We start from the raw sequence: 26,678 nt of genomic DNA, 5'->3' as shown, positions 1-26,678 counted from the left end.
GTCTGCAGACCACACACCGTCTGCAAGTGCAGGCACAGCCTGAGGGTTCCGTCAGGCCTCGCTGTGGGGACCAGGGAGGAGGTCAGACTCACAAAGCCTCGGAATATTCTGGAGCTTGAAGAGCACGGCCCCTCAGTCGTGGGAGGAGGTGGCTGTGAGCTTACTGTTCTTCCAGTCCCACCGCAGGGATAATTTGGGTGTTACCAGGGAAACCGACTTCCTGTCCCCTCTGGTTCCCCTGGGGCTTCTCTAGGGTGGGGCTGGCCTTTGGACAAGTTTCAAGAGGATGTAGAGTCGGAAGGGTGTATTGGGGCAAGGTTGCCAGGGGCCCTTCCTGGAAAAGGGTGTCCTTTCTGCGATGTGGCCTCCGTTCTTGTATGCAATGGTGGTAACAGGAGGTCGTAGTGAAGGTTTTCTGTTCATTCATCACAGTTCCTTGAGCCTTTGCAATCTGAACGCCAGCTCTCTGCTGTCCCGGGGGAAGAAGAAGCACCGAGAACAGACGAGGCAGAATCCCAGCATCCTGGAGTCAGGGTTAGGGTCCGGGAGATGGATAAGTCAACCCAAAAGAACCCACCAGGGGCCCAAGGGTGTGGGGTGCAGCGAGGTTCCCTGTTCCGTGAGGTGGTTTGGAATCACTCCGGGGTGAGAGCACATGCCGTAACAGAGGCACCACGGTGTGCAGTCAGGAAGAGCAACCCGGCGGGGGAACGGCACAGTCTTAGAGGAAGAGCCGGAGGTCACAGTGGCTGCATGGAGATGGCCAGAGAGAGGGGCAGGTGGTGAGGGCGGCAGGGCTTGGTCATGGGGGCGCGTGTGGCCGCGGGGAGGACTTGTTTTCCTCGGAAGAGCAAGAGCTGATGTGACAAGGCTTAGATTCACCAAGACCCCTCCGGCTGCCACTCAGGGACCAGACGCAGCAGGAGCAGCGGCAGGAGGAGGAGACAGCCTGGTGCGGAGGCTCCTGCCGTGGTGAGGGTCAAGGCGTTGTTTTAATGCCCTTGCTCAGCGCAGTGACAACGTTGAAAACCTCGACGGATCCCTTTTTCCTTTGTTCAGTTTCCTTCTCAGTGAAATTCTGGATTTAGGATCTGCTGCTACTGTGGGACTTGCAAGACCCTTGGGTTCCTTCCCGGGGAGAGGCCCTGGGCTCTGAAGGGAAAGAGGTCATCCCTGTGCAACCCTGCACCCTGTGTCCATCCCTCCCTGAGCGCCAAGAGCAGCAGAGGGTGCCCAGGCCTGGCCCGTGCAGGGTAGACCAGCAGCCGAAACGGGGTCAGCATGCAGGTGTGTTTGGTGTGACCTCTGTGGAGTTCCGCAGAAATGTGGATTCGTTCCCAACATTTAAACCACGAAATGCCCGTCTTCCATTCCCTAGAGAACAACCACAGGCAGAAGAATTTCCCAGAGCAGTCAGGCCCGTCGACATGGAGGGGCCTGTCCTGTCCTGGGTGCAAGTTTCGGCAGGCCCCATGCACTGCGGTGGGCCACGATCGCCACCGGCCGCTGATGTCTCCCTCTCTGCCCACGTTGCTCACGGACAGTCCAGCTGGGGCCTGCAAGCATCTGGCTTGTGTCTCAAAGGTCTGGGTCCTTCATGTCTGTTAAAAGCAAAATGAAGCAGACAACTAAGCGTCATCTCTGAAGAGCCCAGATGACCCAGGCAGGCCACGCCCCTCTCCTGCCGCCCGTCTCTCCCCATAGCACGTCACCAGGACAGAGCGGGAGTGTTCACCTGGAGTGGACTCTGGTCAGCGCTGAGGTACGGGGCGGCTACAAAGTCCTGGCCCCATCCTGTCCTTGAGCGCTAACAGCCGGCAGGGCAGATGGACAACAGAAGAGGAGTCTGAATTCAGAAGGAACCACAGAGAAATCAAACACAGGGATGAGACCAGCTGGGACCGGCAGGTTGGGGAGGCAGCAGGTGCCTTCGGCAGGGCGTGTTGGTGAAAAGTTTCTCCGAGAAACCACTGTGGAGCTCCCACAGGATTAGAAACCATCTGTGCCAAGACCAGGCAGAGAAAACAGCAAATGCAAAGATCCTGGGGTGAGAGTGATCCTGACACACCCAAGGAATGGAGGCGTCTTTGCAGCCAGAAAGTGGCCAGCAAGGCAAGATGGGAGCCCAGCCCCTCGGGGTGTCCAGACCAAGCCGGAGAGCTCTTGTCCCTCCCCCATGCTGAGGAGCCTTTAAAAATGTGGCATGTCTGTGAGGGGACTTGGGCTGCCGTTGTTGGTGGGCGGACGGAAGGCTAAGGACCAGAGCTGCAGCAGAGCCCCGGGCAGAGGGAGCCAGCCCCAGGGGAGCAGTCGCAGGGGCTGGGCAAGACAGAAGAGGGGCCTGGTGAGGAGCGCAGCGCCGGGGAGCCCAGATACGCTGGTGTTAACTGCAGAATCCTGGGCCCTGCTGTCCTAACTGTGCTGGGACTAGTGGGAGTCCCTGAGGCCTCTGCATTCCCCGCCACGCCGGGCTGACTTCTGGGCTTCAGCCCTACCTGTGCCCATGAGGACCCACTCTGAGTGGGCAGCCGTGGCCCCCCAGGATGCCCGAGTGGGTGACAGATGCCCTCGCCACATCGTCACTCAGTCCGCGCTGGGGCCCTGGGGCATGGAGCTGCTGGCAGTGGCCTGGTTTTATTCAGTTTCCTCCTACCCCCTGAGGAGTGACACAGCCATCCCTGGGCATGACCTGGTGCCCCAGCAGCCAGTGGCCTGATGGGACTTGACATCCAGGCCTCCCCCACTCCCCTCCATCCCTAGGTGGACCTGGCCAGCTGGTGGGAATGGTGGCTGCCCCCAAGATGGGACACCAGCAGCTCCACTGAACCGGGCTTCCAGCTGACGTACCCGACGCCAAGCACAGGCCTCCCCAAGTCCACCAAAGCCCTGGTACGCGCATGTGCACGCACACACACACACACACACACACAAAACCTGGATTTCTGCTTTGTCCCCAGACGCTGTTTATGACAGCCCGTGAGTACGGAGCATACCCTTCTGCCACCACGGGTGGGGACTGAGGCTCAGAGAGGTTGAGGGACTCACCAAGGCCACACAGCCAGAAAAGAACAGAGCAGAATACCTGCCCCACCCCCGTGCGAGGGACCTCACAGCCCAGAACTGCTCCCTGGGGCCAACGCACAAGGTCATGTTGGTGGCCCAGCCGACTGTCCCCCGATGCTTTGCCTGCAGCTTGGGGCTACCCAGGAGGACTCCCAGTTCGGGCTCTCCACTCAGCTCGCCATGCCACAGCCCCTTGAGCCCACGCGAGACTCCTGCCTCCTGTTCCCTGGAAGGGAAATCCTGCAGGAACAGGCGAGGTCCCGCGGCCATCTTCCTGGGCCCCGCAGACACTCTGCTCAGGGGCGGGAGGGCTATGGGAGGAGTAGAACCCCAGGGTTCCTCGGGTGGCCAGACCAGGCTGGGGGCAGCCAGAGAACACCGCTGACGTTAGGGGCTGGGTCTGGGGGCTTCCCAGGGGCTCCAGCAGCCCATCCACCACAGAGCACCGAGACAGAGAGCTCAAGACCCAGAGGAGGAAAAAATAGCACCACCGAGCAGGAGCCGTTTGCAGGGCTCGCGCTAAAGTGGAAAGTGCTCCTCCTCACCGAGAATTGAGTTTCACACCGCTTTCCCCACCGCGACAAGCCGCACGCCTGTTCCGGCTTGCCGCAAGAGCACCATATGGTACCAACTTTAGCATGTCGATGCGATGTCCCCAACAGGAGGGCCCCCTCCCTTCTGGCTGCAGGGAAAACAGGGGCCCCAGCCAAGGGCCTGGAGGGGCGGCCGGTGTGACCCTGCCACATTAGGGGACCATGGGCCAGAAGTGGAGAGCCACACGGGTCCCTCCTTTATGTGCAGGAAGAACGTGGCTGTCCACGCTGGTGAGAAGAGTGCACATCACCGTGGGTCCTTCCTGCGGTGTGGGGCTGCACCCCGATCAGGGAGTGGCCAGGAAAGAGGCGCGAGCTTCGCAGCTGACAGGTGCACGTCGGTGGTCCTTCTCGGCCCCGTGGAGTCAAGCTCTGGCCTATGTGGGGCTGTGAGCACATTGAAAATGAAACACCTCAGGCTGGACAGAGTGATGTGACCTTGCAGAGCCCTGGGTTCCAATCGGGAGGGTCGAGCGGGTCGCCACAAGCCTCCAGTGGGTGTGCACTAGGATGCAGACCCCTCATGCTTGCATGAGAGGGTTGCCTTAGGATGTGATGAAGAACTCTGGGGACGCTCGGGCTCACTCTGCCTTCATCTGCTGGAGGAGGCAGTCCAGGCAGGAGCAAAGCCCTCGGGATGTCCACAGTGAATGTGTCTGCCCGTTCTCCCCAGCAGCTGGTCCCCAAGCCGCCCCAGGCTAGAGTTCTCAGGGCCACTGGCAAAGCACCCCTTTCCTGCTCGGCACAGCCCAGGGTGCACGGTTCACAAGTGTCCCCCTGTGGGATTCCAGCTCAGACAGTGCAGCTCTGAAGCCAGGAGCTGGGGCCCGCTGAGCCATGGGTACCAGACCACGGAGAGTCTGGGCCCTGAAGTGGCACATCTGCTGCGGCCACCCCCACACCCGCCCGACCTGGACCTTCACCTCGGGGATGAGCAAGGACCCCGGTGAGGGCGGTGGGCTGTGGCTCTGCCTCGCACTCGAATTCTGCTGCCGGCAGTGGGGAGTCTCCCCTGGACACACGGGTCGCAGCACCTCGCACCACAGCCAACGAGGAATTGGGATGGGAACGGTCCTCATCCTGTCCAGACCCCACTGCGCCCGTCCTGGTCCTGTCCAGACCCCACTGCGCCGGTCCACAGCCACAGGGCGCCGAGCTCCAGGATCCCCATATCCACAGCAGTGAGCCCCTCTGGAGGCCGTGGGATCCCCCAGGAAGACAACGAGTCATCAGAAGATGCTGGTGCAGAGGTGCCAAGGGGAATCTTCTGGAAATCGGACTGGATGGCACCACACACACCAAAGCACTTCATTCCGTCTCCTTGCTCCGGAGGGAGGGCGTTCAGGGACATGGGCAGGCAAGGAGGCCAGCGGGAGCACTGGGGGCCCTGGACCACCTGCTTCCTCTCCCATGCAGAGGAGGGGCCTGGGCCAGGCAGGGAGGCCTGGGCTCCTGCCACCCAGGGTGCTGGCGGTGGTCTCCCGGTGCCGTGGCCATGTCCCTGAGTCGGGCCACTGCACAGCCCCGGGACCCACCTCCGGCCCAGCTCTTCTCGTCATTGGCTCTGTGGCCAGTGCTTCCTTGCAAAGCCACAGCCAGTTACGTCAGCTGACCCTGTCTCATTTGGAACCAGAAGCCAAGGACTGGTAACCACTCCATCCCGATCAAGGGCCTCCTGAGACCGCTCCAGGCTCGGGGAACCTCCCCGAGACCCCTCCAGGCTCTAGGACCTCTCAGTGCAAATGTCTTACGCTTTCTGCATATGCTAACTGCGTACAGCTTCTTGTCAGAGCAGCGGTATTGAGGATTAATTTTATAGTTGCTACATTTCTGATCTACTGCTACTTATAATTAGCCCCATAAATGTTTCTAAGTAATCCGTTCATATTTGAATAGCTTAAATAAACTACGTAACTGCCTTATTGCTTTTATCCAGAAATTACACTTAAATTGCTACAAACTGGGAGCGTCCCAGGCAGGTGGGTCCCAGGCCGTGCACCAGGCTGGTCTGAGTGTGTGTCTGGCTGACAGCCAGCTGCTACACTGGTGGGCGGGGGACGAGAGGTTCGATCTATCTCCGAATATAAAGGGATTATTTTAAATATTCCCATGAATATCAGGAGAATTTGAGCAAGCTCCAGCACACCTGAGTCCGAATTCTTGGGAGCACGGCGGGATGTCCCCTCCCGTGCCCAGCAGCCCCCTGGCCAGTGTCTCCAGCAGCTGGGGGTGGCCCTTCGTGGTTTCTGGAGGGCGGGCAGCCAGCCCCGATCCCCTGGGAATCATCTGGGGCTTCGGGGTCAGTGGAGGCTGGGGGCAGGGGGCTCAGAAGTTTCTCAAAGAGCCTTGAGCTTAAAGGCAGGAACTTGCAGGCTGCGGGTGGAGAGGGTTTGGGGGACATCGAGACACGGGTCTGCTGGAATGTCCTACATCATCTGCTGGAGCCGTGAGCCCAGGAAGGACCCTAGGCCTCAGAACCTCCGGCACGCAGGGCCTTGCTGCTTCCAGGTGAGAAGGACCAGTGTCCTCTCTGTGGCATTTTCAGGGCCCAGGTATCTGGGCACGGCTGCAGGCCCCGCTCTGGCCTCCCTGCCGCCTTCCCCAGGCAGCTGGGGGAGGGGTACTGACCGCCTCTTCTCACTTGGGCGCTCTGGGCCTGGTGGTGCCAGGCTTCGTCGACACTGGAAGCTGGGAACCCCCAAATTGTGACGTGAGGTCAGGCCCGCAGCCCCTGCCCCGGCGAAGGTGGTGGCCGCCTCGGGCCTTGCTCATGCCGCGGACGCCTCGGCCTGGGAGCTCAGCAGAGATCGGAGAGCAACCCCGATACCTGGAGACTAGGGGGCGGGGGGCGGGGCGGCCCCTGGGCCCGGCCGAGCACCCCCTGCTCGGGGGTGGGGTGTCTGTAACAAGGCGTGGCGGGTGCGGTCAGAGCCACCGCCCTCGGAGGCCTGACGACCAGCCCCCGTCCCCCTCTGTGTCTCTGAAACACAGAAGGGCCGCGCCGCCCCCCGGGCTGCTCTGGTGACTATAACAAACCACCGTGAAATCCGCGGCTTAAACAGCCGCCTGGTCCGCAGACAGAAACGCGGCCGAGGTCTGGACACAGATTTTATATCCCGCCGCTCCGCCGACCTCCTGTATCGGTTATCTAGCACTTTCTGGCGGAGTCTCTCGTGTTTTCTACGTAGAGGATCATGCCGTGTGCTAGAGTGAGGGTTGGGACTTCTTTGCCGATTTGGATGCTTTTATTTCGTTTTGTTGTCCGGTTGCTGGGGGGGACTGCGGTGTTGCGTAGAGCGGCCGTGCTGAGAACCGACCCGCGCCATTCCTGGCCTTGGGGAAAAGCTCTCCGTCTCTCCCCACTGAGAATGGTGTTGGGTGTGGGTCTCTCGCGGATGGCTCTGGCGACGTTGAGGTGTGTTCCCTCCGTTCCTGTGACCCCACTCACACGTGGAATTTAGGAAACACAACAGGTGGACAGAGGGGAAGGGAAGGAAAAATGGGAGGAAATCAGAGGAGACAACGCGTAAGCAGCTCTCAGCTCCAGGGAACCGGCCGAGGGCTACTGGGCAGGCACGGGGGCACCGGGGGACGGGCCTGAAGGAGAGCACTGAATTCTACGTCTGGAACTAATAAAAAAATTAAAAACGAATTTAAAACGACAGCCCACGTTTACTCTCTGCCAGCGCTGGAGGCCAGAGGTCTGAACTGTTTCTGTGGGTCCAAATCAGGGTGCGGGCAGGGCGGTGGTGTCCCTGCGGGCTCTCGGAAAATCACTGCCCGGCTTCCCCAGCTTCCGGAGGCTTCTGCGAGCGCCGACGTGCTGGCCCCTCACACAATCAGGGCCGTCCTCTGGCGGCGCTGCAGACGCTCCTCGTGGCCCCGCAGCCGGAGCCAGACCTCCGTGTCTCACAGGACCTGCGCCTGCCACCGGGGCCGCCCGGTGACCCAGCACTGTGTCTGGTCTCAAGTCCTAAACCAAATCTTGCTAAGCCTGAGCCGGTCTCTGCCTTGTGAGGTGACACCCACGGGTCATAGGGCTCCTGTGAGAGGAGCCCGATGGAGGTTCTGCCTCGGCCCGGTTCCCACCGATGACGCCCTTGCCTTCTCTCCTGGAAGACGGGCGCTAGCAACAGCTAACAGGTATCCACGGCCGCGGCTCTATTCAACACCCCTGCAGACCAGCCTCTGGGCCCCGCGGGGTGACCGGGCTCAGAGAGGCCACGCTTCTCACTCCAGGTCGCACAGCGCTGGGCTGTGAACACACGGTCGCTTGAAGAGCCTCCAGCCGCTGGCTGTGCGTGACCGGCGCGTCGCAGAGGTCGCTCATGCCTGACAAACGCCGTGGGGGAACATCCCCCGAATTCCTGGGAGCGGCCCCTCCTCCCTGTCCCACCATCTCCAAGTTAGTTGTAAAGGGACGGATTTCTTGTGCGGAAGACTGCTTAGAGGGAGAGCTGACGGGGGAGAAAACAGCGGCTCTGCTGGAAGGAATGGAACCGGGGCGTCGGCTTGGGTTCGCCACTTGCTGCCGGAAGCCCGACGGCCGCACACAGACGGACGGAGAGAACACAAACCACACCTGCAGAGACACTGGGCAGCGGGGGGGCGGGGGGGTCAGCCACCAGAGCCGCCAACTAGGCAGGGAGGGCGCAGGGACCCGAGGCAGCACCAAGGGCTGGGCTGCCACCACCATCCAGGCTTGCCCTGCTCTGGCCCTCAGGGCCCAGCTCTGGGGCCTGGCTGGGGGGCACTGAGCGCCCTCTACCACCCCCAACCCCCCAGGGGAGGACATTGAGGAGCGGGTCTCCGGCCCCGGAGCAAATCCCGCACAGAGGGCTTTCTCCATCACCCTGTCTGTCTGGTCCCGTGTCTTCATGTGCGGTGGCTTGGGGGAGCGGGGTGGTCACGGCCAGAACCCAACTCTCTGGACAGCGAGGACCCTGGTCCCACCTCCACTCCCTGCGCCCTCCGCCCACACCCATCCACCGAGCAGTGGCCGGCGCAAGAGGCATCCCCCGTCTCTCTGGCGAGGCCTCAGCCAGTGCCTGTGGAGGGCTTCGGGGCCCCCCCTGGTGACCCCGTACAGGCTCCAGCCTCCATCCCGATGCTTCTGGACCAGCGAGGGAGGAGCTGGCCGGGTACTGGGCGTGCGCACGCCAGTCCTTCCAAGCCAGCTGTTGGCAGTGCCAGAGACCCACGTGGCCAGAGTCTATCCAGACCAGTTTCCCCTGGCTGGTGGTTTCCGATCCCAAACTCCTGGAGGCAGGCGCTGTTTCATTTCAGTCTGGTTCCCAAACGAGAGCTTCTCCTCTGACCGTCCAGCTGTACTTGAAAACATGAATCAGTACCTCGATTACGTGTTCAGGTTACTTGGCTGGGGTGGCCCTGCCATCTCGGGCTCTGAGCGTGTCCCCGGGCTCAGGAGTCCAGCGAGATCGGGAATCCGCTCCCTGCCCGTGGTCCTCTGGTCTGGCTCCGGCAGAGTCCCACTGGGTGACACCCTCAGGCCACGACACAGCTTCACAGCTGTGTCAGCCGTGGTCCAGCAGGGGCACCTACCAGCTCCTTGTTCTGCCGCCGAGGAAGCTCCATCTGGAATTCCGCAGCCTCTCCCCGGGCCCTCCATGATTGAACTGTCAGAATGAAAATCCGTTCCAAGAGAAGCTTCCGTCTCCAGCGGTCTACAGCTCAGAGAGTGCTCGAAGCGAAAAACCCTGAAGACGGGCCTCGTGCGGTGAGAACAGTGTCCAGAAGGAACGGTCCGCGGGGTCCGCGCCGCCCGCGTCTGCAGGAGGCATCCCAAAGGCGGGCAAGTTCGAGGATTCACAGAGACTGAAACCTTTTGTTTTTAACACAAGTCCCTCATCAGGGAAAGGGCCCAGCCCGTGAATCATCTTGCCGAAATAGAAGCATATGCTTTCCAAACAGGTTTGTTTTCCGTAAGGGGGCCATGGGGACAATAGAAAAACAGAAGGCGGGGGGGGGGGGGCTTGTTCAGGCGGTGAAAGCCGCAGCTTGCACACTGTCCAGCCCGCCCGAGGAGTCGTGAGAGTCGCCCCCGCTGGCAACGCTGAGGCCCCTTCACCCGGGGGTCTGTAATGACTCCGGAAGGTCGGTGTCGGAGTTGAACTGGACTGTAGCCCACACACTTGGCGTCCGGAGAGCAGGAGAATTTGCAGGCATGGATACACAGATCAGATACTGTCCCCAACGGAGGAAAACGGGCCATGCACCAGCGACACAGACAGACATCCACTCAGAGTGACCAGGATGAGCAGTGTGTGATGGGGTAGCTGGAGGGGTCCGTGTCCTCTGGGCGAAGCAAGCTTGGGGAGGGTCAGCAAAAACCAGGGCCACAAGTGGAGCTCAAGCGTCCCCGAAGGCACAGTCATTGCAGGGTCCAGACCGGGACAGCTGCCCGGCCCTCAGACACTTGCCGTGTGGTGAGAAACAGAACACAGCCCCGTGGGCGTGGACCGGCTCTGACCCAGAACCACCTGGGACGCCACCGTGCCCGGGGCCCCTCAGCGGCTGGCCGTGGCGTGTTTAAACTCCGCAGGCAGGGCTGGGAGGACAAACAGAGGTGCTGGGAGAGGCACGAGCTCAGTGGTCGACCAGGAAGGCACACAGGGAGCCCTCGTCCCGCATGGCCACCGCCCCGTGCTGGCCAGGCCCAGGAGGGAGACCATCCAGCCCTCCAGCGAGACTGTTGGCACGGCTATTGGACAGCACTTTGGTGGCCTTCAGGAGAAGGACCTCTAACCGCCAGAGCGGAGTGGGCCCTCCAGCCTTCCCGGACCTCAGAGCCTGGCCTCTCCTGCCAGCAGCATCACAAGGGTCTGGCCCGGCCGGCCGGCCCAGCCACACGGGGTGGCCACGAGGGCAGAAGGAAACGGGCCTGCTGGGGACCCTATCCGCACAGTGGTCCTGCGCCCTTCGTGTCCGAAGACCAAGAAGGTACCACCGGACGCAGTCAGGATGCAGGATGATCGCTTCTAGGAGACGGGAACGTGGGGCTTCTTATACGAGTCTCGTACCTGCTTGTGACCTTAAAGCCTTCCTCGCCAAAATCTGTGAAGAGAAACAGGCGGACGGGCGGGCGCGGCGCAGCCTGGTTAGGCGGAGGAGCACCTGCCCGCGGAGGAGGAGGGAGACGGCAGGGGAGCCCTCCTGGGGAGGGGCCAGCCCGGTGCTGGGGAAGGTCGCTGTCCCGCGGGCAGAGGGGGCTGGGCCCGGAGGGCAGGGACCCTGCAGCTCAGGCCGCTTCAAGGAGCTGCAGGTCGATCCTGGAAGCATCAGGAAGCATGCAGGCTTGAGGACCGTAACCCCTCAGGGGGGCTCGGGGCCCACCATGCGCTATTCTCGCGGGTCTGGGGGCAGCCCAAGCCATGGTGAGGTCTTGAAGCAGCGCACAGCCGAGGTTGAGAACTGCAGGCCTGGGGCACAGCGTCTCCTGGTGCCTGCTGGTCCTGCATTGTCCCTGGCATAAGACATAGGACCCAGGGCAAGTCCCCACCCGTCATGACCACCTGTGGTCATGATGCCATCAGGGTTCGCACCCTGCTGTCCAGGCGGCTGTTTTGAAGAGCGGCTGTGGCGAAGCCTGCGGCTGGGCCGTCAGACGTGCCAGGACGCACCTCGCGTGGGCCGAGACGACACCCTGCAGGCGACCAGCAGAGGCACCCACACGGGCCCAGAGCCCTGCTGTGTTCTGTCGCTCGTCCTGGAAAAGAAAGCCTGGGTGTCTCTGGCAGTGTCTTTCTAGGACGCGGCCACATGGGAGTGCGACGGGGAGCTTCTGCCTGGTCGCTGTCCGTGTGCTGGCCTCGGCCGCTCTCGACCTGTGGTTCCCATGAAGGGACAGGCGGGCTCGGCGGCCTGAACGCCCCCCGGGACTCGCGTGCGCGGGCCCCTCTGCAGGGGTGGCCCTCTTTTCTTCAAAGAGCCCAGGAGGGGTGCAGCCCTGCTCCCCCTCCAGGGATGAGAACAGCGGCTTCTGCCGCCAAGGAGACGCGCCCCCAGCTCCGGCCCAGGACCGACAGGCCAGGCCTCGCCGCCTCCTGGAGATTGAGAGCAGCGGACGGAGGGTGTTACCCTGGAGGAGAGCGCAGGCTGGGTGGTAAGAGGACGCAGGGGGAGGCGAGCGTCGGAAGAAAGCTCCGGAGCCCCTCTCCAGAGCACAAGCCCGGCCCGTCAGAGCCTCGGCGCCTCAGGGGAGGGGCAGGGCTTCAGCGCCCACCCGCTTGGGGGCTGCTGGGGAAACGCTCCTTCACTTTTCGCTTGGAGGCCGTTTAGTTTCTGGGGCGGGAGGCGTGGCGAAGCGGGTGGAAACCTTCAGTCCAGCAGAGGCGGCGGGGAGGAGAGCCCGTCGGCCACGACACGCGTGTGTGGACTCTTGGAGCCCGTGGAGCCCCCAGGCCAGGCTGGGTGGGCAGAGCGGGGCCCTCTGACACCGGCTCCTGACCCTGGGGGCAGGCCGCAGCCGCGCTGGCCCCGAGGACGTGGTTAAGTGCCATCCCTGCCCCGGTGACACCCGACGCCCGGCACAGAGGCGATCTGGGTTTCTCTAAAGCACAGCCCCACTTTCAAGAGAGGGAGATCTTTTTTTAACTACCGAGAGGCCCTCTAATAATGGGTTGCTAAGGAACCGCCACAGTAGATGATTTTGAAAACGTCTCGCTCGTCCCTGGTGTAAGAGTTCGCAGGGCCGCGGAAACGACGCGCCCCCGCCCCCCCGGAGCACCTCGAGGGAGGCCCCAGGAGCCGCGGCGGGAGGGCCTGGTGGGATCGGCCGCCAGGCCAAGGAGTAGCTTGTGGAGGGGGCTGCCCTGGAGAGGTGGATGAGAGAGAGGCTGTGGCCAAAGCCGCGGTCTCCGTCACAGTCAGGCGGGGGCGGGGGGTTGCCGCCCGAGTCCTCAGGCAGACTCAGAAGAGTCTGGGCGGTAGAGCGAACTCCTGCTCCTGCTCACCGCGGTCCGGGTACCTACAGTGCCTGCGTTCGAGGCAGTGAGCGAAGTCTGGTCCCTCGGGAAGCCGTCCCGTCCCTGTCCCTGACCCTGGGGAGCTGGTGCCCCCGTCCCTGAACTCGGGGAGCCAGCACCCCCCACCGCCCTCAGGACACCCCCCCCCGCCGTCCCTGACCCGTCCCTGACCCCTTGGGAGTCGGGAGGCCAGTCTCTGGACCCCGCTGAGGTTCGGCATTGCTGTGCCGACATCTGGGAGGGAAGGAGGCCGCGGGAAGCCTCGCCGGCTGCGGTCGTTCGTGCGAGGCAGCTACACAATGATGACCAAGTGGCAGTTGGGAAAATAAACAGATGCCAGAGGACAAGCAGAGAAGCTCCTGCCGGCCCTTCAGGCTCCGATGACACGACGGAGCAAACGCGCTGGCGAGGCCTTGTGTCAGGACGCGGGAACCGTGAGGTGCGGGAGGTGACGGGGCCGTGGTCTGCGCCAAGCCCTGCGCCAGCCCTCAGGACATCTCGAGCTGCTCCGCGAAGCCAGAGAGCTCGCGGCCAGTACCGCCATCTGCCCTGATGTTAAATACCACCCACCCCATGGGGGCCGTGCAGGGCAGAGGTACCGCTGGTTCTGGAACCTCGCTGGGCAGGCCGGGCCGGGCGCCGCCGGGGCAAGCCCGCCACGGTGGAAAAAACCCCAACCCCAAACCAAAGCGAGCTCAAGCCTGGCCGACGCCGTGGGGCGTGCTCCTGCCCTGTCAGAGACGCACGGCTCTCGTCGAGCTGAACGTTGGGTCTGCCTGTCGGTCGTGCGCCGCAGTGTCCAGAAACCGTGCCCAAGTGAGGGGACAGCTGCGGTGCCGGGGGAGATGCGGTTCCCCGGGGTCCCTCCCCCACGAGAACACCGCCGGCCTCTGCCAGTCACCAAAGAATGAGCACATCCAGAGTCTGGACTTCGATTTGGAACCTCCTGGACACATCATCTGTGTTTTTGGACTTGTTTCAAACGTAGCGACGCCAGCTGCATAAAAGTATATAGCCTGGGCTCTGTGCAGACACATTCATAACCACTCTACCCCTATAGTCAGGGGGGAAAGCCTCCATTTAGACCTCATTTTGAAACTCTGGACACATTAAGGACCAACTCTAGATCTTAATGATGTGTAGGGATTTCTCCGGTCCCGACTCAGCCCCTCCTCGGTCTCTCTGCGTCTCAGAGCATTAAGGGGAATGTATGCGAAATTCACTCTTAATGTGATTTGAAACAGAAGAGCCATCCGGCACCTCCAAGTGGCTTCTGCAGTGCCACGTCTCCCTCCTGATGTTTTAGGGCCTCCTGTTTGCCTCCCGAAAGCGGGAGCCGTCGGCAGGCACACTGCCCTGTCTGTGGTCGGCACACGGACGGGGCAGGCCAGCCGGGCACATCCTTGGCCACCCCATAGTCAGTTATACTACACGCCTTTGGCTCGACACCACGTACGTTATTATCTCCCGGATGGTGTTATTTAAATCAGCTCATGGTTTAAACTAAATGAGTTTGTGCTAAAGAACGTTTCATATAACCATCGTTTAATGAAAAACCCCCATCACTAGGCCTAAAGGGAACAGCACTCCCCAAAATGACAGCAAAAGGGCCTTATTGTGTAAACTCCGTCTGCTTCTGTCCACCACCAAAACCACCGCAGATCACAGCGAGGAGGCACCTGTCGCAAGCTGGAAAACCCCAGGGTCCATAACGGTCCACGTGGTGGGAGCCTTCAGCTTGGAACGGACGCGCCCCTGCGACCCGTTCCACCGGCAGACAAGGCGCAGAAGCACTTCTGGGAGCGACGTGCCGCGTGAGCCAGCCCGGTGTTTCTGGGGCGGCTGGCGGGCTGATCGCCCGTGACATCTCGGCGCGACTCCGAGACCAAACTGACTGCGGTCTTAACTGTTGCAGCGCATTCCAGTGACGCCCGGGAAGACAGACTTCCTGCCGCCGTTTCAGGTCCCTTCACGAAAACCAGTCCCGCCTTCGGAGGAACCTGAAATCGAGGGACAGCTCGTTAAAAATCGAAGCCCTGGCAAGCCGGTGATGAAGTGTGATTATAGCCATACAGACGTGACACCAGAACTAATTGGCGTTCGCACGTCGAGGAGGGCGTGTGCCGTCACCGGGTCCCGCTGGAGAGGATGGATGAGGAGCCCACGCTGGGACTCGTGCTTGCTAACCCCGGGGGCGCTGCTCATCTCTGCCCGCTGGCTGGGGTCGGCAGAGCCTGGAGCACACCGCGGCGTAACCACCAGCAGACACGGAAGACGGGGCCGGTGTCTGTGGGGCGGGGGCGGGCAGCAGGGTGGCGGAGGGGAGCTTCCGGCAGGGCCACAGTGCAGGGTGGAGATGCTGTTCTGAGTCTCATGGGGCTGCTGGAGGCTCCCTCCGAGCTGCGACAGGATCTGGGTCTCCTTTGGAAAGGTCCCTGTATCCATTGCTACAATAGTCCTGGGGGCCAGGCACCTGTGTGATGCTGGGCTTTCTTGTTCCTCCTCTAGGCAGGGGGCGGTGGGGGGATGCTGGCAGGGGAGCGGGGGTTGGCCTCAGGGGAGAGCCTCACGTTCTTCAGCAGGAACCAGGCTTGTTCTCTAGACACGGGGGCAGGCAAGGCCAGATGCCCCCCGGGCCAGGCAAGGCAGTGGCCGGCCCAAGGAAGTGGGGAGAGGCATGGACACAGGGATTGGGGGCAGGACTCGGGTGTCCTTGGGATCTAATCGTTGCTGCGGAGTGGAGGGGCATGGGCTGCGTTGTAACTGGCATCACTGCTGGCCCGCTAGTGGTGTCTGCAGACGGACCCTGGCCAAGGGTGGAGGACAGAGGGCGTCGTGCGCACTCGGGGTCCAGCATTCCGGTTTTGCAAGATGGAAAAGTTCTAGAGCTCTACTGCCCAAAATGGAAATGCACTCTCCGCTGAACTGTACTCATGAAAATGGTTAAGATGGTAAATTTAACACTGTGTTTTTTAGCACAATAAAAAAGAACTGCTATGCAAAGCTAGCTAGGCTCAAAATAAAATCTAAAACCCTTTATTTAAAAAAAAAAAAAAAAAAAGGAATTTGTCTTTTAAATAGGAAATACCGAACCAGACATGAAGCTTGTAACTTGCAAGTTTATCAAAAGCATAATTCATGGTAACTGAATTACAGTGAGTTAGAATTTAGACCGAAACCTGTTTCTTACATGAACACAATAAAGGGGCGCTCTGCAACCCCACTAACTGAGGTTGAAATCAAACAGAGACGTAATAAATAATTTTTCATCATGTTCCCCCAAAAAACCTGACCCGGGGCGTGTTCCTGGCTTTACTTCTCAGACCCAGGTTTGGGGCTGTGTGCTCACTCCGCGTGGGGTTTATCAGGGATCATGGAAAGTGGGCCACACCCGCTAGAGGCCAGAGTCTGGGTGCCCCCACCCTCCCAATCCCCCCCACCCCCAACCCCCTCCCCACCCCCGTCAAGCCAAGAACAACGCCAGAAACTATAAGTGTATCTGACATAATTGGTCTCTGCAGTCAGGCAGAACCAAGTGGGGGCCACATCCTCCAGAACGTCCCGCTGCCCCGCCCCCCGGGGTCTCACCGGAGCCACCACCCCTCCCCAGTGCTACTCCGGGCTGGAGCCCAGCCCCACTGGCCCTTGCAGGTTCTGGGCTGGGTGGGCCTGCCGGAGCTCCCGACGCCACCCTGCTCTTTCCATCGGCCACACGGGGAGCGGGAGCTGGAGGGAAGTCAGTCGTGGGAGCTCAGCGCCTCACCCCTGCAGACGCGGCGGGATGTGCTGACAAACGCTTCATCGGCAGCCTCGTCGCAGCCCGTCAGACGGGCCGTTCTGGAAGAGCACAACAGAAATCACCAAAAACACAAACATCCCCAAACTCTTAGGGAGGAAAAAAAAAGACCACCGCTTTCTCCGCTGTGGGTGGGATCCGGGGGCGGCGGGACGCCCCCGGGGCAGATGGGGCGGAGCCGGGCTGCAGAAACGAGTTTGCCTGAGGCCCGGGATCCCGTCGCCCGCATCCCAGGGTGGCTGTGAACAGGGCTGACCGCTGCTCACCTGTGATAAAGATCAAAACCGGACGATCGGAAGCGAGGAGAAATCCGTCTGCAGCTCTGTGCCTTTGCCGTGAGAAAGGGCAGCTCGCGGCGCAGCCATGGGCAAAGCAGAGGGGAGCCGCGAGCGGAAAAGGAAAAACACGTTGAGGAACGGACGCTGCCCCGTCCAGGCGGTCCTGGGCCCTCGGGTGCCCCAGCTCCCCCGCGTTGCCAGTGTCCACCTCCTGTCTGCTGCCTGGCCGTCCGGCCTGAGGACTGTCCACCTGGGCTTGCCGTCCACCCCAAATTTGCATTTTGGGGGGACCCCTGGCTCGGGCCCACACAGTTCATCCGCTCTCCAGGGTGGCCGTCTCCACTTCCTGGGATTGGGGGCAGGCGTACTGGGGGCAGGAAAGAGAAGGATGTGCTCTCAGCTGTCTCCGCGGGGGCAGCTGGCATGCCGTCACCTCGGCCCTGGCCCCGCATTCGTGCCCCCAACGGCCACTGGCTGTAGGGAGCACCTAACTTCCCATGTGGCGGGGGTCCTGATGACCAAGGGAGCTCCCCAAAGAAGGGGGCGGCTCCGAGCCGCTGGAGGTCGGCTGCCCTGCCCAGGGACGCAGGTCTGGTGCCGACTGCACGGACGCGGCTTCTGCCCCTACCCGGGACAGAATGTGCTCTGCTCCACGTGGCCAAGGTTTCAAGTCAAACCGTCCCAAACATAGCCTTGAAATTCCGTGCCGACACTGCCCACTCTCGGTCAGCAGCCAGCAGACACCAACTGTGTTTGTGGAGAAAATAGCTCCTTCCTGACCCAGGCCCTGTGGGAGAGGCAGGGCACTTCGGACCGGGGCGTGCACACCTTCCAGGTCTTTCTTACATGCCCGCGGAATTCATTCAGCCTCCTCCTGCCCCGTCCACCGAATCCCCACGTATCTGGGAGGAATGATCCGATTCTGAGCCGCCCCTTTGCTCCCAGCCTGGGACAACACAGAGCAGTCCCGTGGAGCAGGTCAACTGTGCTCCTAGAAATAGGTCAGGAAAAATTAGACAAACAGAACCGAGTGTCTGACCCAGCAGGATGGCTCTGGAGGCCCAGACCCGCTGGCCAGGGCCCGGTCTGAGGACGGGAAGTCACGGCGCAGAGACCAGTAGGATCCGCTGGCCCTGCCTCCCTTCGCAACCGGAGTGAGGTCTTGAATCATTGCTGCTGCAGATCTCAAACAGAATCTCTGAAGTCCTTGCAAACCTCTTCAGTTCTGAGTGTTAACAGTGTAAACAGCACGGCAAGGGGGATGTTGACACCAGCCTCCAAGCTCCCTCCAGCACTTCAGAGGCCCCCAGGCTCGTTTGGTCCATCTGCTAATGAGCCAGGATTCCTACCCATCCCCCCAAGCCCTGCGCCCTCGGGAGTCCACGTTCCTCCGTCAGGGAGTTCTGTCGGCGGTGACAAGGCTCACCTGTACCCCCAGCCTCGTCCCCATCATCCCAGGCTGGGGGGGTCGGCCTCTCGACACCGACTCCAAGACCCTTCTCTTTCACAGGTCAGGAAACTGGAGCTCAGAGAGGCCAAGTCACTCGCCCAAGGTCACACAGCTGGAAGGCAGCAGCCTCAAACCCAGGCCTGTCTGCTTCCAAAGCCCTAGAGTGAACCCTGTGTGGGGGTCCCTGGTGCTCTCACCCCAGCAGGCAGAGGAGGGGCCAGACTCTTGAAGGACAGGGTGGGAGCGTCTGTCACCTGCTGCCGGCCTTTGCATGCTTGGTTCCCTCCACCCAGACAACAGTGGGACTCCCCCTGCCCCAGGGCGCTCCTGGGCACAGTCTCCCACCGCGTCGCTGACCGTCCTCTCCAGCACGGAGACGACGGTTACCACTGACTCCCGTGTCACCGGCCCCACCACACCCCGCACAGGGGCACGGTCTGTGGGTCGTCTCTGTAGCCCCAGGCCCCAAGCCAGCGTGTAGTAGGGGCTCAGGGTGCGGCCACACCCCCAGGACACAGGCCACAGCTCCAGGTTCAAACAGGAGCCAGTGTGGGAATTGGGCTCAGGAGGCAGAGCCTGGAGTCGGCTCAGACCCGACCCGATAGAGGTCAGGAGCAGCTGCAGACCTCAGACCCCGGTGCGAGGGCCAGGGCCACTTGGGGACAAGAAGCCACCCTTGGCGCCGCAGAGTGAGGAAGGCACGTCCTCGCGGCCAGGGAGCCGGCCACGCCTAACCTCTCACACCGGAGGCTCCCGAAACAGCCGGGACCCCACCGTGCAAGAAAGGACGTGCGGTGCGCGGGCTGGGAGAGAACTTCTGCCGCGTACGATGACACCCTGCTTCATGGTGACGGGAAGCGCACTCGGCAGACTGAGAGCTGTGTGCACTCGGCACACATGGAAGATGCTTGTAGGCTGGCCCGTCCTGGGTTCTGGGCCTGCCCTCCGGGAACAGCCCTGCATGGCTGTGAGCTGCTGCCTCTCCGTTGCCAGCATCTGCTGGGGAGCAACCGTCTAGAGGGAAGCTCTTCCCACCCCTGGAGACCCCGGGGCGAGTGGGGACGGATTACAATGTTGCATCGAGCCCCCACGCCACCCACTGAAGGTCCGTGCTCGGGGAGCCCCCAGGAAGGAGCCCCATGCGCCCCAGCCCTCCTCCGGCCCCACGGTGCGGGGACTCCTTGCTCTTCCGTGCACAAGGCTTTCAAGCACTGGCTGGACCCTGGGAGGCAGCTTGAGTTCAGTCTCTTCTGGTCCATGAACTGAGGATTCCCTGCCTGGTGTTGCAGCAGCCCCGGATCTCCAAGAAGGTTCCGGAGAAGATGCGGGAAAAGTCTGCAGCCCAGTGCTCTTAAGTTCCTTCTGATTGTTAAGGCACGAGGCATGTGCCAGGGGCACCGGGGCCTGGGAGAGGCTGCGGGCTGTGCCCTAGGACCCTCAAAGTCCTAACCCAGCCTCTGAGAGCCCAGGCCTGCCACGTCTGCCCCAGAGAGGCCGCGGCACTATGACACTCAGGGTCACGGGCCCAGGGGCAATAGGGCTGCGGTCGTGCTTACCATGTTTGTGACCATCAGGTGCTTGTCCAGGCCACGTAATTCCAGCAACTTCTGCACTCATGAGCTAGGAGGGCGGCCCTTTGCCGTTTTCCAAGCAACAGGAGCTCCCAGCCCGCCTCAGCCGTCGGCCACCTTTGTCCAGAAGTCTCTGGGTACGACCGAGTATGGCCTTGAACTCCGACTTCAGGGGGGTTAAATGGTCTGAAATTACACTCTTTGTCCCTCATGGGCCCAGGAGACCCCTGGTGGATGCCCCACCCCCCAAAAGTGGAAGCTTACTTCACTGCAGTCCGTCTTTCCAGCTGGGTGGGGAGGGGGGTCTCATAAAGGCTTAGGGATGGTGTCCTCAGGGGCCGCGGCCACAGCCTGGGGCATTCCCAGCTAGAATGGAAATAAACCCAAGGAACACTGCCTTTCTGATTTTAAAATCTTTGGAACCGTTAATCCTAGATTATCGAATGCAAAATACCCCAGAGCCGGAAATGAGACGCTCTGGATGGCTGAGGTTTAGGGCCGGGAGCTGGGCTCTCTGTCCCCCGCTGTCCTGGCTGCTTCTGCGGGCCGTGTGCGTTTACAAATCCCTCCGCTTCTCTCCGCTCGCGAAAGAAGGCTTAATTAAGGAAGAAGTTCACTTGGCCTTGGCACAGAGGAGCTTAAAGCCCCCTAAAACCTGGGGGGATGCGGGTTCTCGGATCCCTGGAGCACATGGGGCCTTTGCAGGGTGGCTCGCTCGCCCGTCTCCCAAGATGCTGCCGTGGCTGGTCGTGGCGCTCTGGAGCCAGCATCCCAGCAAAGGGCCGTCAGGGTGCCTGAGCTGTGAGCGGGAAGCTTGTCCTGCAGCAGCCTCCGGGGAAGCTTGTCCTGCAGCAGCCCCCGGAGGACGGAGAAGGCGGGGGGCGGGGGGCGATGTTGGGGGGGCGGGGCCCATCTCTCCCTGCCCGAAACCGCACTTAACACCGCTGTTGGCTTTCACCATTCTCTGCCAAATGACGCACGTTCCTCATGTCGCGGGGTGAAATGCACGCAACACTGAACAGCGCTCTCAATCGCTCCCTGATTTTCTAAACACAAAACTAACAATTCCGATGGCTGAGTTCATCTGAGATTCTTATGGAAAATTCTATTTTCCGCTTCTTTAAACACCAGATTTATTTTCTGTTATCTTATGAGATGTTAATTTTTGTAAAAACAGAGGCTGTGGTGTTGCCAACCGGAGACCGCCCGGCTGGGCAAAGTGGCCGTTCTAGACTCAAATGACTACGTGAACCCAAATACGGCCTCTCGGCTTCCTGCCGTCGGCGGGCCATCGGTGGAAGCCCGGAGTCGGTCCCCAGGCGGGGGGGAGTCAGGCTGGAATCCAGGCATGACCGTGGTCGTCTCCGTTTGCCAGCAGGACGGAGGTTCTCCTACCAGACCCCGTGGGCTCCGGGCAGGTGCCCTGTGGCCCCGACACGCTCTTGGTCCCCCGCCCGCTCTGTTTCCACACGGGGACTGGGCTCTCGGGGCCGCGTGCTTGTTCCTGGCCCCGTTTCCGCCGCCCACAGTGTTTCCGTCCTGACTTCAGCATCATAGCCGCGGCTCGTCCCAGAAAGAGGCCAGGGAGGGCCACGCGGCAGCCGGTTTCCAGGGACAGCTTGGCCTGTGTCCGAAGAACATCTGTCCAAGTTCAGACGTGATGTCCGCTGTCCGGTGGAGCCGCGCCGACGGCTCCGTCCTTCCTCTGACCTTGTCTCCCCAGCCCCCCTCCGGGCTCCTATGGAATGTGTGGCCGCTGGATCCCCCGGGGGCCTCCTCCCCTGCCAGGCCCTGGGAGACTCTGAAGACAGGCTTCTCCGTGCCCCTGGAAGCTGGAGGTTCAGTGCGAGCGAGGCGGAGAGGACCGTGCAGGAGCCTGCATTCTTAGGAAGGGGAGAGCTTAGTCAAGCAGGGTGGGCTTCCTGGAGGAGGAGGGCTTCGGAGGCAGTATGAAAACAAACACCAGAGGAGTGAATGGCCCTCACTCTGGTCCTGCACAGGGTGTGCCTCCTCAGCCATGTCCGCGCAGCTCGTACTCCGGGGAGGGGAGATTGGCCTACAGAGGGCATAGAGGAGGTGGCAGGCGACCGGGCAACCTGATTCTTGTGTCTGAGCCCCGAATTTCTCATGCATGTGAGTTCTTGGGGGAGCAAGACCGGGACCCCAGAGCACGTGAGTGTCCCCCACATGTCAGCAGGAAAGCCTCTGCCAGGGAATTTAGGAAAATGTGGACAAAGCAGATACCAGGGCCTTTAATGAGCCCCCACGAGACAGCCCGTCCTCCGCAGAAGCTGCTGTATGGGCAGAGCTGTGCCGGCTCTGGTCCCTGAAGGTCCTAAGTCCAAGGCCGGGAGGTCCTTGCCCGGGACCAGGCCTCGCTCCTCCACAGACGCAACCAGCTGTCCCGAGGCCAGCCCCACAGGCCCGCCTTCCCGCAGCCAGGCCCCCAGCGGCTCCTCCCCACAGGTCCAGGGCGCCTGCCTCTGCTCTCCACTCTGCTCACCGGACCGTGTTGCTCATGCGCGCCGCCCGCGTCCTCAGCCCCCGCCTGCCCCGGCAGGTTCCTCTGGGCACATCTCTCGTCCCCGGCCTGCCTGCAGCCAGCGCGGAGAGCCCAGCTGGGAGCGCGCTCCTTCACGGTCTCCTGCGCTGGGCCGTGAGCTCAGAGGCCACAGCCGAACCCACAGCGACCATCTGGCCCCAGCCGATGGCCACAGGCGGGGGCTGCCTGGCTGGACAGCCCATTCCCGATTGCAGAAAACAGGCCCCCCTAGAGCAGGGGGTTGAACTGCAAGTTGGGTTGGAAAGTGGTGGAGAGACGGCGTGGATGCCTGGGTGTCCTCCCGCCAGGCCGTGGGGAGCCAGCGAGGGCACGGGAGCGGCCGAGGAGGTCGTGAGAGCTCCCCGCCAGGACTTAGGACCTTCAGGGACCCGCAGGTTTTAACTCACAGGCTTAAGCCAACAGACGCCAGCCTGCACACACATACTTTCTGCTTTTTATATGTTTCACAAATACCTTCCAACCTTCCATGGACGGTCAGGAGGACCGCCTAACTCCGGGCCAGGGCAAGAACCCTCAAGGCCCCTCCCTGAGGCCAGGGTCCCTGTCTTCCCCAGCCTCCCCATCTCCAGGCTTTGGTCTGTGAGGACCGCCCCCCGGGGCCCAGGTCCGAATGACCAGCTCTGGGAAGTTGCCTTTGGGTCCCATGTGGGCCCGGGGCCCTCTCCAGGGGACCCAGGCTCCGCAGGTGCCCACCCTCACTCCGGGCTCTCTGGGCAGCTTCCCCACACATCTGCGTCCCCCATAATCAGACGCCTTGCATGTCACCTCGTTAATGACACAGTTTAGTAAGTGTCCACTGGTCACGCTGGCCCTGGTCCGTAGGGCTGCTTATGCGCAGCCCAGAGCCGTCTGGGAACCAGCTGGATCCTCCCGAGAACGGCGTCGCCACAGGCAGCCCAGGCCTGGGCACCCTTACCAGAAAGGGGGCCCTGCCGAGGTGGCGGCTGGATCCTCACCTCTGTTCTCGGCCCCGCACCCAAGGCCCAGGGATTTGGGCCCCGCAAAGCCTCCTTCTCCCTCCCCGGGGAGGCCTGCCCTGGGAGCGCGTCTTGGCCGGGACCAGAAGAGACGAAGACAAGCAGACACACGGGAACATCAGACGCATCCGTGGGGGCAACATGGACCGTGTTTCCGAAAGGGGGACCCAGAGACGGAACAGGAGCCGGTCACTCCGTGCGCCCGCAATCGTTTTCAGACGCGTTACAGCGCATCACTCACTTCTCCTGAGGAGAATTCCAGACGCAGGCCCCTGAACTCGGGGATTTATTGCGGCTCCTCTGGGCGCATCATGGAGATGATCAGCTCGGTTAGGGAGGCGGCCGAGCTGGGGCCCCACCCCCACCTGACCGGGCTGGGCCCGATCTGGTACTTGGGTATGTCAGTCAGGAGAAAGCATCACTCCGGGCATCCCTGTGGGTTTTCCTCGGCCGCTGACTGGGATAATTTATCAGAAGGCCCCAAGCCCCCTGTGGGGCTGGGACATAATGGGACACACACGTAATTACCAGCCCTTCCCCAGCTCCCGCGTGGATGGAAGGCGACTCCGGAGGAGCTCCTCCGGCTGTGCCGCCGAAACGCTTACTCGCTGGGGGTGCGCGCGGTCATCGAGCTGTTTGCGCGCCGCACGCCGGGCTCTGGGGGACCGGACCAGCCAGGACAGACAGCGCGGGACGGGCGGAGGGTCCGCGTGACTGACTTCTCCCTGTGGCCTCGAGCGAGGTTGCTTTCAAAGGCCTTGGGCCAAGCTCCTCGGGCACGGAGTCCTGGCATCTGGGGTCCCCTCACCTTTCTCACTCGGGACCCGCCGTTTCTCGCCGGGGGTCGTCTCGGGCCTCCCTCCTCCTGCCACCAGCTCCTTGGTGGCCCCTTGAACGGTGACACCGGGCGCTGTTAGGCCTTTGCCACCCCCGCCACCGTCCAGTGTCCTCGGGCCAGGCCACCGGCGGAAAGAAGGTGGCACAAGCCGCAGCGAAGGGTCTGGGACTCCCACGTCACCTCCCGCGCCACCTCCAAGTGCTCACATGCAGTATCCGGCCGGACGGACATGGCCTGGGCTCCTCGGCAGCTGAGTATGCGTAGTAATTGTCCCTCCCTCCTCACGCGTCCGCACAGTGTACGCTGTCGGGCTCCCCTGCGCAGCACGGAGGGCCAGTGACACAGGGAGCGGGCAGGCACGGCCGAGATCCAGGTGTCCGGGGACAGACAGAGCCCCCGGACCGCCTCCGAGCCTCGCTGAGCAACATGGCTGCAGCAGAGCCCATGCATCCTGTCTTCTGAGCCTGTTGGATTTGCCTGAACCTGACTCCAGGGGTCTGAGTCAGCCACCGCGCTGGAACCCCTGAGTGCCAGCCCGAAGGCACGGGCTCCCGACCCGCCGGCGGGGGAGGGAGAAGCGTCCCAGCCGCTCGCGTCCCCCCATCGAGGACAGCAACCTGCTGGCAAGGTTCCCGGTGAAGGGGTTGCTCTTCTAAAAGTATATAGTGTTTCATGGTGGGGGGGGGGGGGTAAGTACAGAAAAATGAAATAAGAAGAGAAAATTGGTTCCTACCCCCCCTCACCATCGCTGACCTTTGGTTTTAGGTAGAACACGCGAACACACTTAGAATACCTTTGCTTTTCTGTAAAGTAGTACAAGCAGAAAGTAGAGGCCTCCCCTCCGTCCACCGCTTGTAACCATTTCTGATTTCCATCACAGAAGCATGAGCTGACGGGGCTGCGCACAGCCGTGTGCCTCGAGGTGGAGACGGGAAATGGGGGCTGTAGGCTCTGCCTCCGCAGCCCCTCGCCTCTCCCACACTAAACACCCTTGGGCCCCAGGGAGAAGGCCCAGCAGAAGTCCTTTTGGGGTGGCCAGAGGCTGCAGGTGTAACCCAGCTGAGTTCCCAGCCCCCACAGGCATTAGGGGGCTCCCTGCAGCACCTCCGGATCCCAGCACCTGGGACCCACAGCACCAAGGCATCTGCCTTCAGTACCCAAGATGGACATGGGCGTCTCCCTTCCCTTCTCCCGTCAGTCATTCCTCTTCTTCCATGCTGAAGGGGCCTGTAGGGGACTCCACACACAGGGACCCTCGTCCACCTTGGAAGCAGGCCCTGGGACTGGCCAGCCAGCCCCTGCTTTCCCTTGGGGAACCCCCTGCCTCAGAGCAAGAACACCCTGCTCCTCTGTATCCTTGAAGCCACTTTCCTTGCAAGGGAACAGAGCACCCAGCCTGAGTACTGGGCTCTTTATTTCATATTCTGAGAAGTGAAGAGAGCGTGGGTGATGGGTCACGGGCTTGGTAATACTCAAGGACTCAAAACCTTTATTTCCTGACTCTACCACCCTTAGCTGTTGGCTTTATGTCCTCATGGTTGCAATAAGGCTGCCAGTGCTCCTGCCATCTTGTCCACCTCAAGTAGTGACAGGAAAGTAAAAATACAGCAGGATCCCTTCCCTGCTGCAGACTTACCCTTATGCCAATTCAGAGATTGTTCTCAGACCTCCCTGAGCTGCAAGGGAGGTACGATTCTAGATTCCTTGGTGGGAGACAGGGAGGAGACGGGAGCTTGGCTGACCATCGACCATGCCACACAGGGAAGCTTCTCGGTTGTTCTCTTCCTGGCTCCTTGGGCTTCAATAGTGACTAGATGTTTTTCCCTCTTTAGGGAGGAAGGTGGAGTTTATGATTATATTTTTAGATATCTCATTAATAATTTACTTATTTGCAGTGACTGTGCCTTTAGCTGTAAGGTCGGTGCTCTAATGTGTTGGTGAATTATGTGTTCATTACTCGAGTACAGCATAAAAAGCATCTTGATGCCTAGAAAAATCACTCATGTAATAAAAACCTTTGTCATTTTTTCATTTCAATACAGTAACCATCTTGTCTTGTGTTGTGTTATGGGGCCTCTGATGACAGCAGCAGCACGAGGAGACAGTCATTTTTACGGAGCAGAGTTATTGCAGTGTTTAGATTATCAGCATTTTTATTAGGGTGCTAAAATGAAAACAGATAAGGGGGCTGTGGGCTGACACACCTGGAGTTTGTGGTGTCCGTGAGACAGAGGGCTGACTAGCCATCCCTGGCCATGGTACACGGGGCGCCTCCCCTGTGCACAGCCCAAGGACAGAGCTGGTCAGTGGAAACTTCCCTGAGGAAGCACGAAAGGGCGTGTCCCCTGAAACCCCCGCATCCCCCACAGAGGTTGTCACTGGGAAGTGGTCCAGGTACCGGGTTGGTCGAGACGGCCAGCTGCCCTGCCTTGTCCTTGTCTCCCCCGGCTGAGGACCACCTGCCCGCAGTTAGACCCAGGACACGGCAGACGGCTACATCCCTCTGTGATCTTTGAACGTAACGTTGCCGGAGCAGCAGGCTGGACGTCATGCGTAACCCACCCG

General features: G+C 61.4%; 2 protein-coding genes across 2 annotated transcripts in view; one reads left to right on the top strand and one right to left on the bottom strand.

Moving 5' to 3' along the window:
* The window catches only part of CDH4 (cadherin 4), a 499,549-nt gene that overhangs the window by 392,744 nt on the left and 80,127 nt on the right, over positions 1-26,678 (top strand). The gene's annotated exons all lie outside the window — the stretch shown is intronic.
* Positions 16,248-17,693, bottom strand: LOC131807656 (glycine-rich protein GRP33-like). The gene is made up of 2 exons (XM_059133211.1): positions 16,703-17,693; positions 16,248-16,477 (listed from the first exon to the last, which is right to left on the bottom strand). Exons 1-2 carry the CDS (start codon positions 17,164-17,166, stop codon positions 16,378-16,380), a joined length of 564 nt encoding a protein of 187 aa, XP_058989194.1. The 5' UTR covers positions 17,167-17,693; the 3' UTR covers positions 16,248-16,377.

Source organism: Mustela lutreola, chromosome 9, assembly GCF_030435805.1.
Source record: "Mustela lutreola isolate mMusLut2 chromosome 9, mMusLut2.pri, whole genome shotgun sequence".
NCBI classification, from domain to species: Eukaryota; Metazoa; Chordata; class Mammalia; order Carnivora; family Mustelidae; genus Mustela; species Mustela lutreola.
Note: the sequence above shows the minus strand (reverse complement) of the source record. Positions and strands in the feature narration are given on the sequence as shown.

Bases quoted from the DNA above. Each gene is read 5' to 3' on its own strand.
- LOC131807656 (XM_059133211.1), bottom strand. From the start codon at position 17,166: ATGCGGGGCCAGGGCCGAGGTGACGGCATGCCAGCTGCCCCCGCGGAG. The intron at 16,478-16,702 runs GTGAGCAGCGGT...GTGCTCTTCCAG, and splicing joins GGTTTTGATCTTTATCACAG to AACGGCCCGTCTGACGGGCT.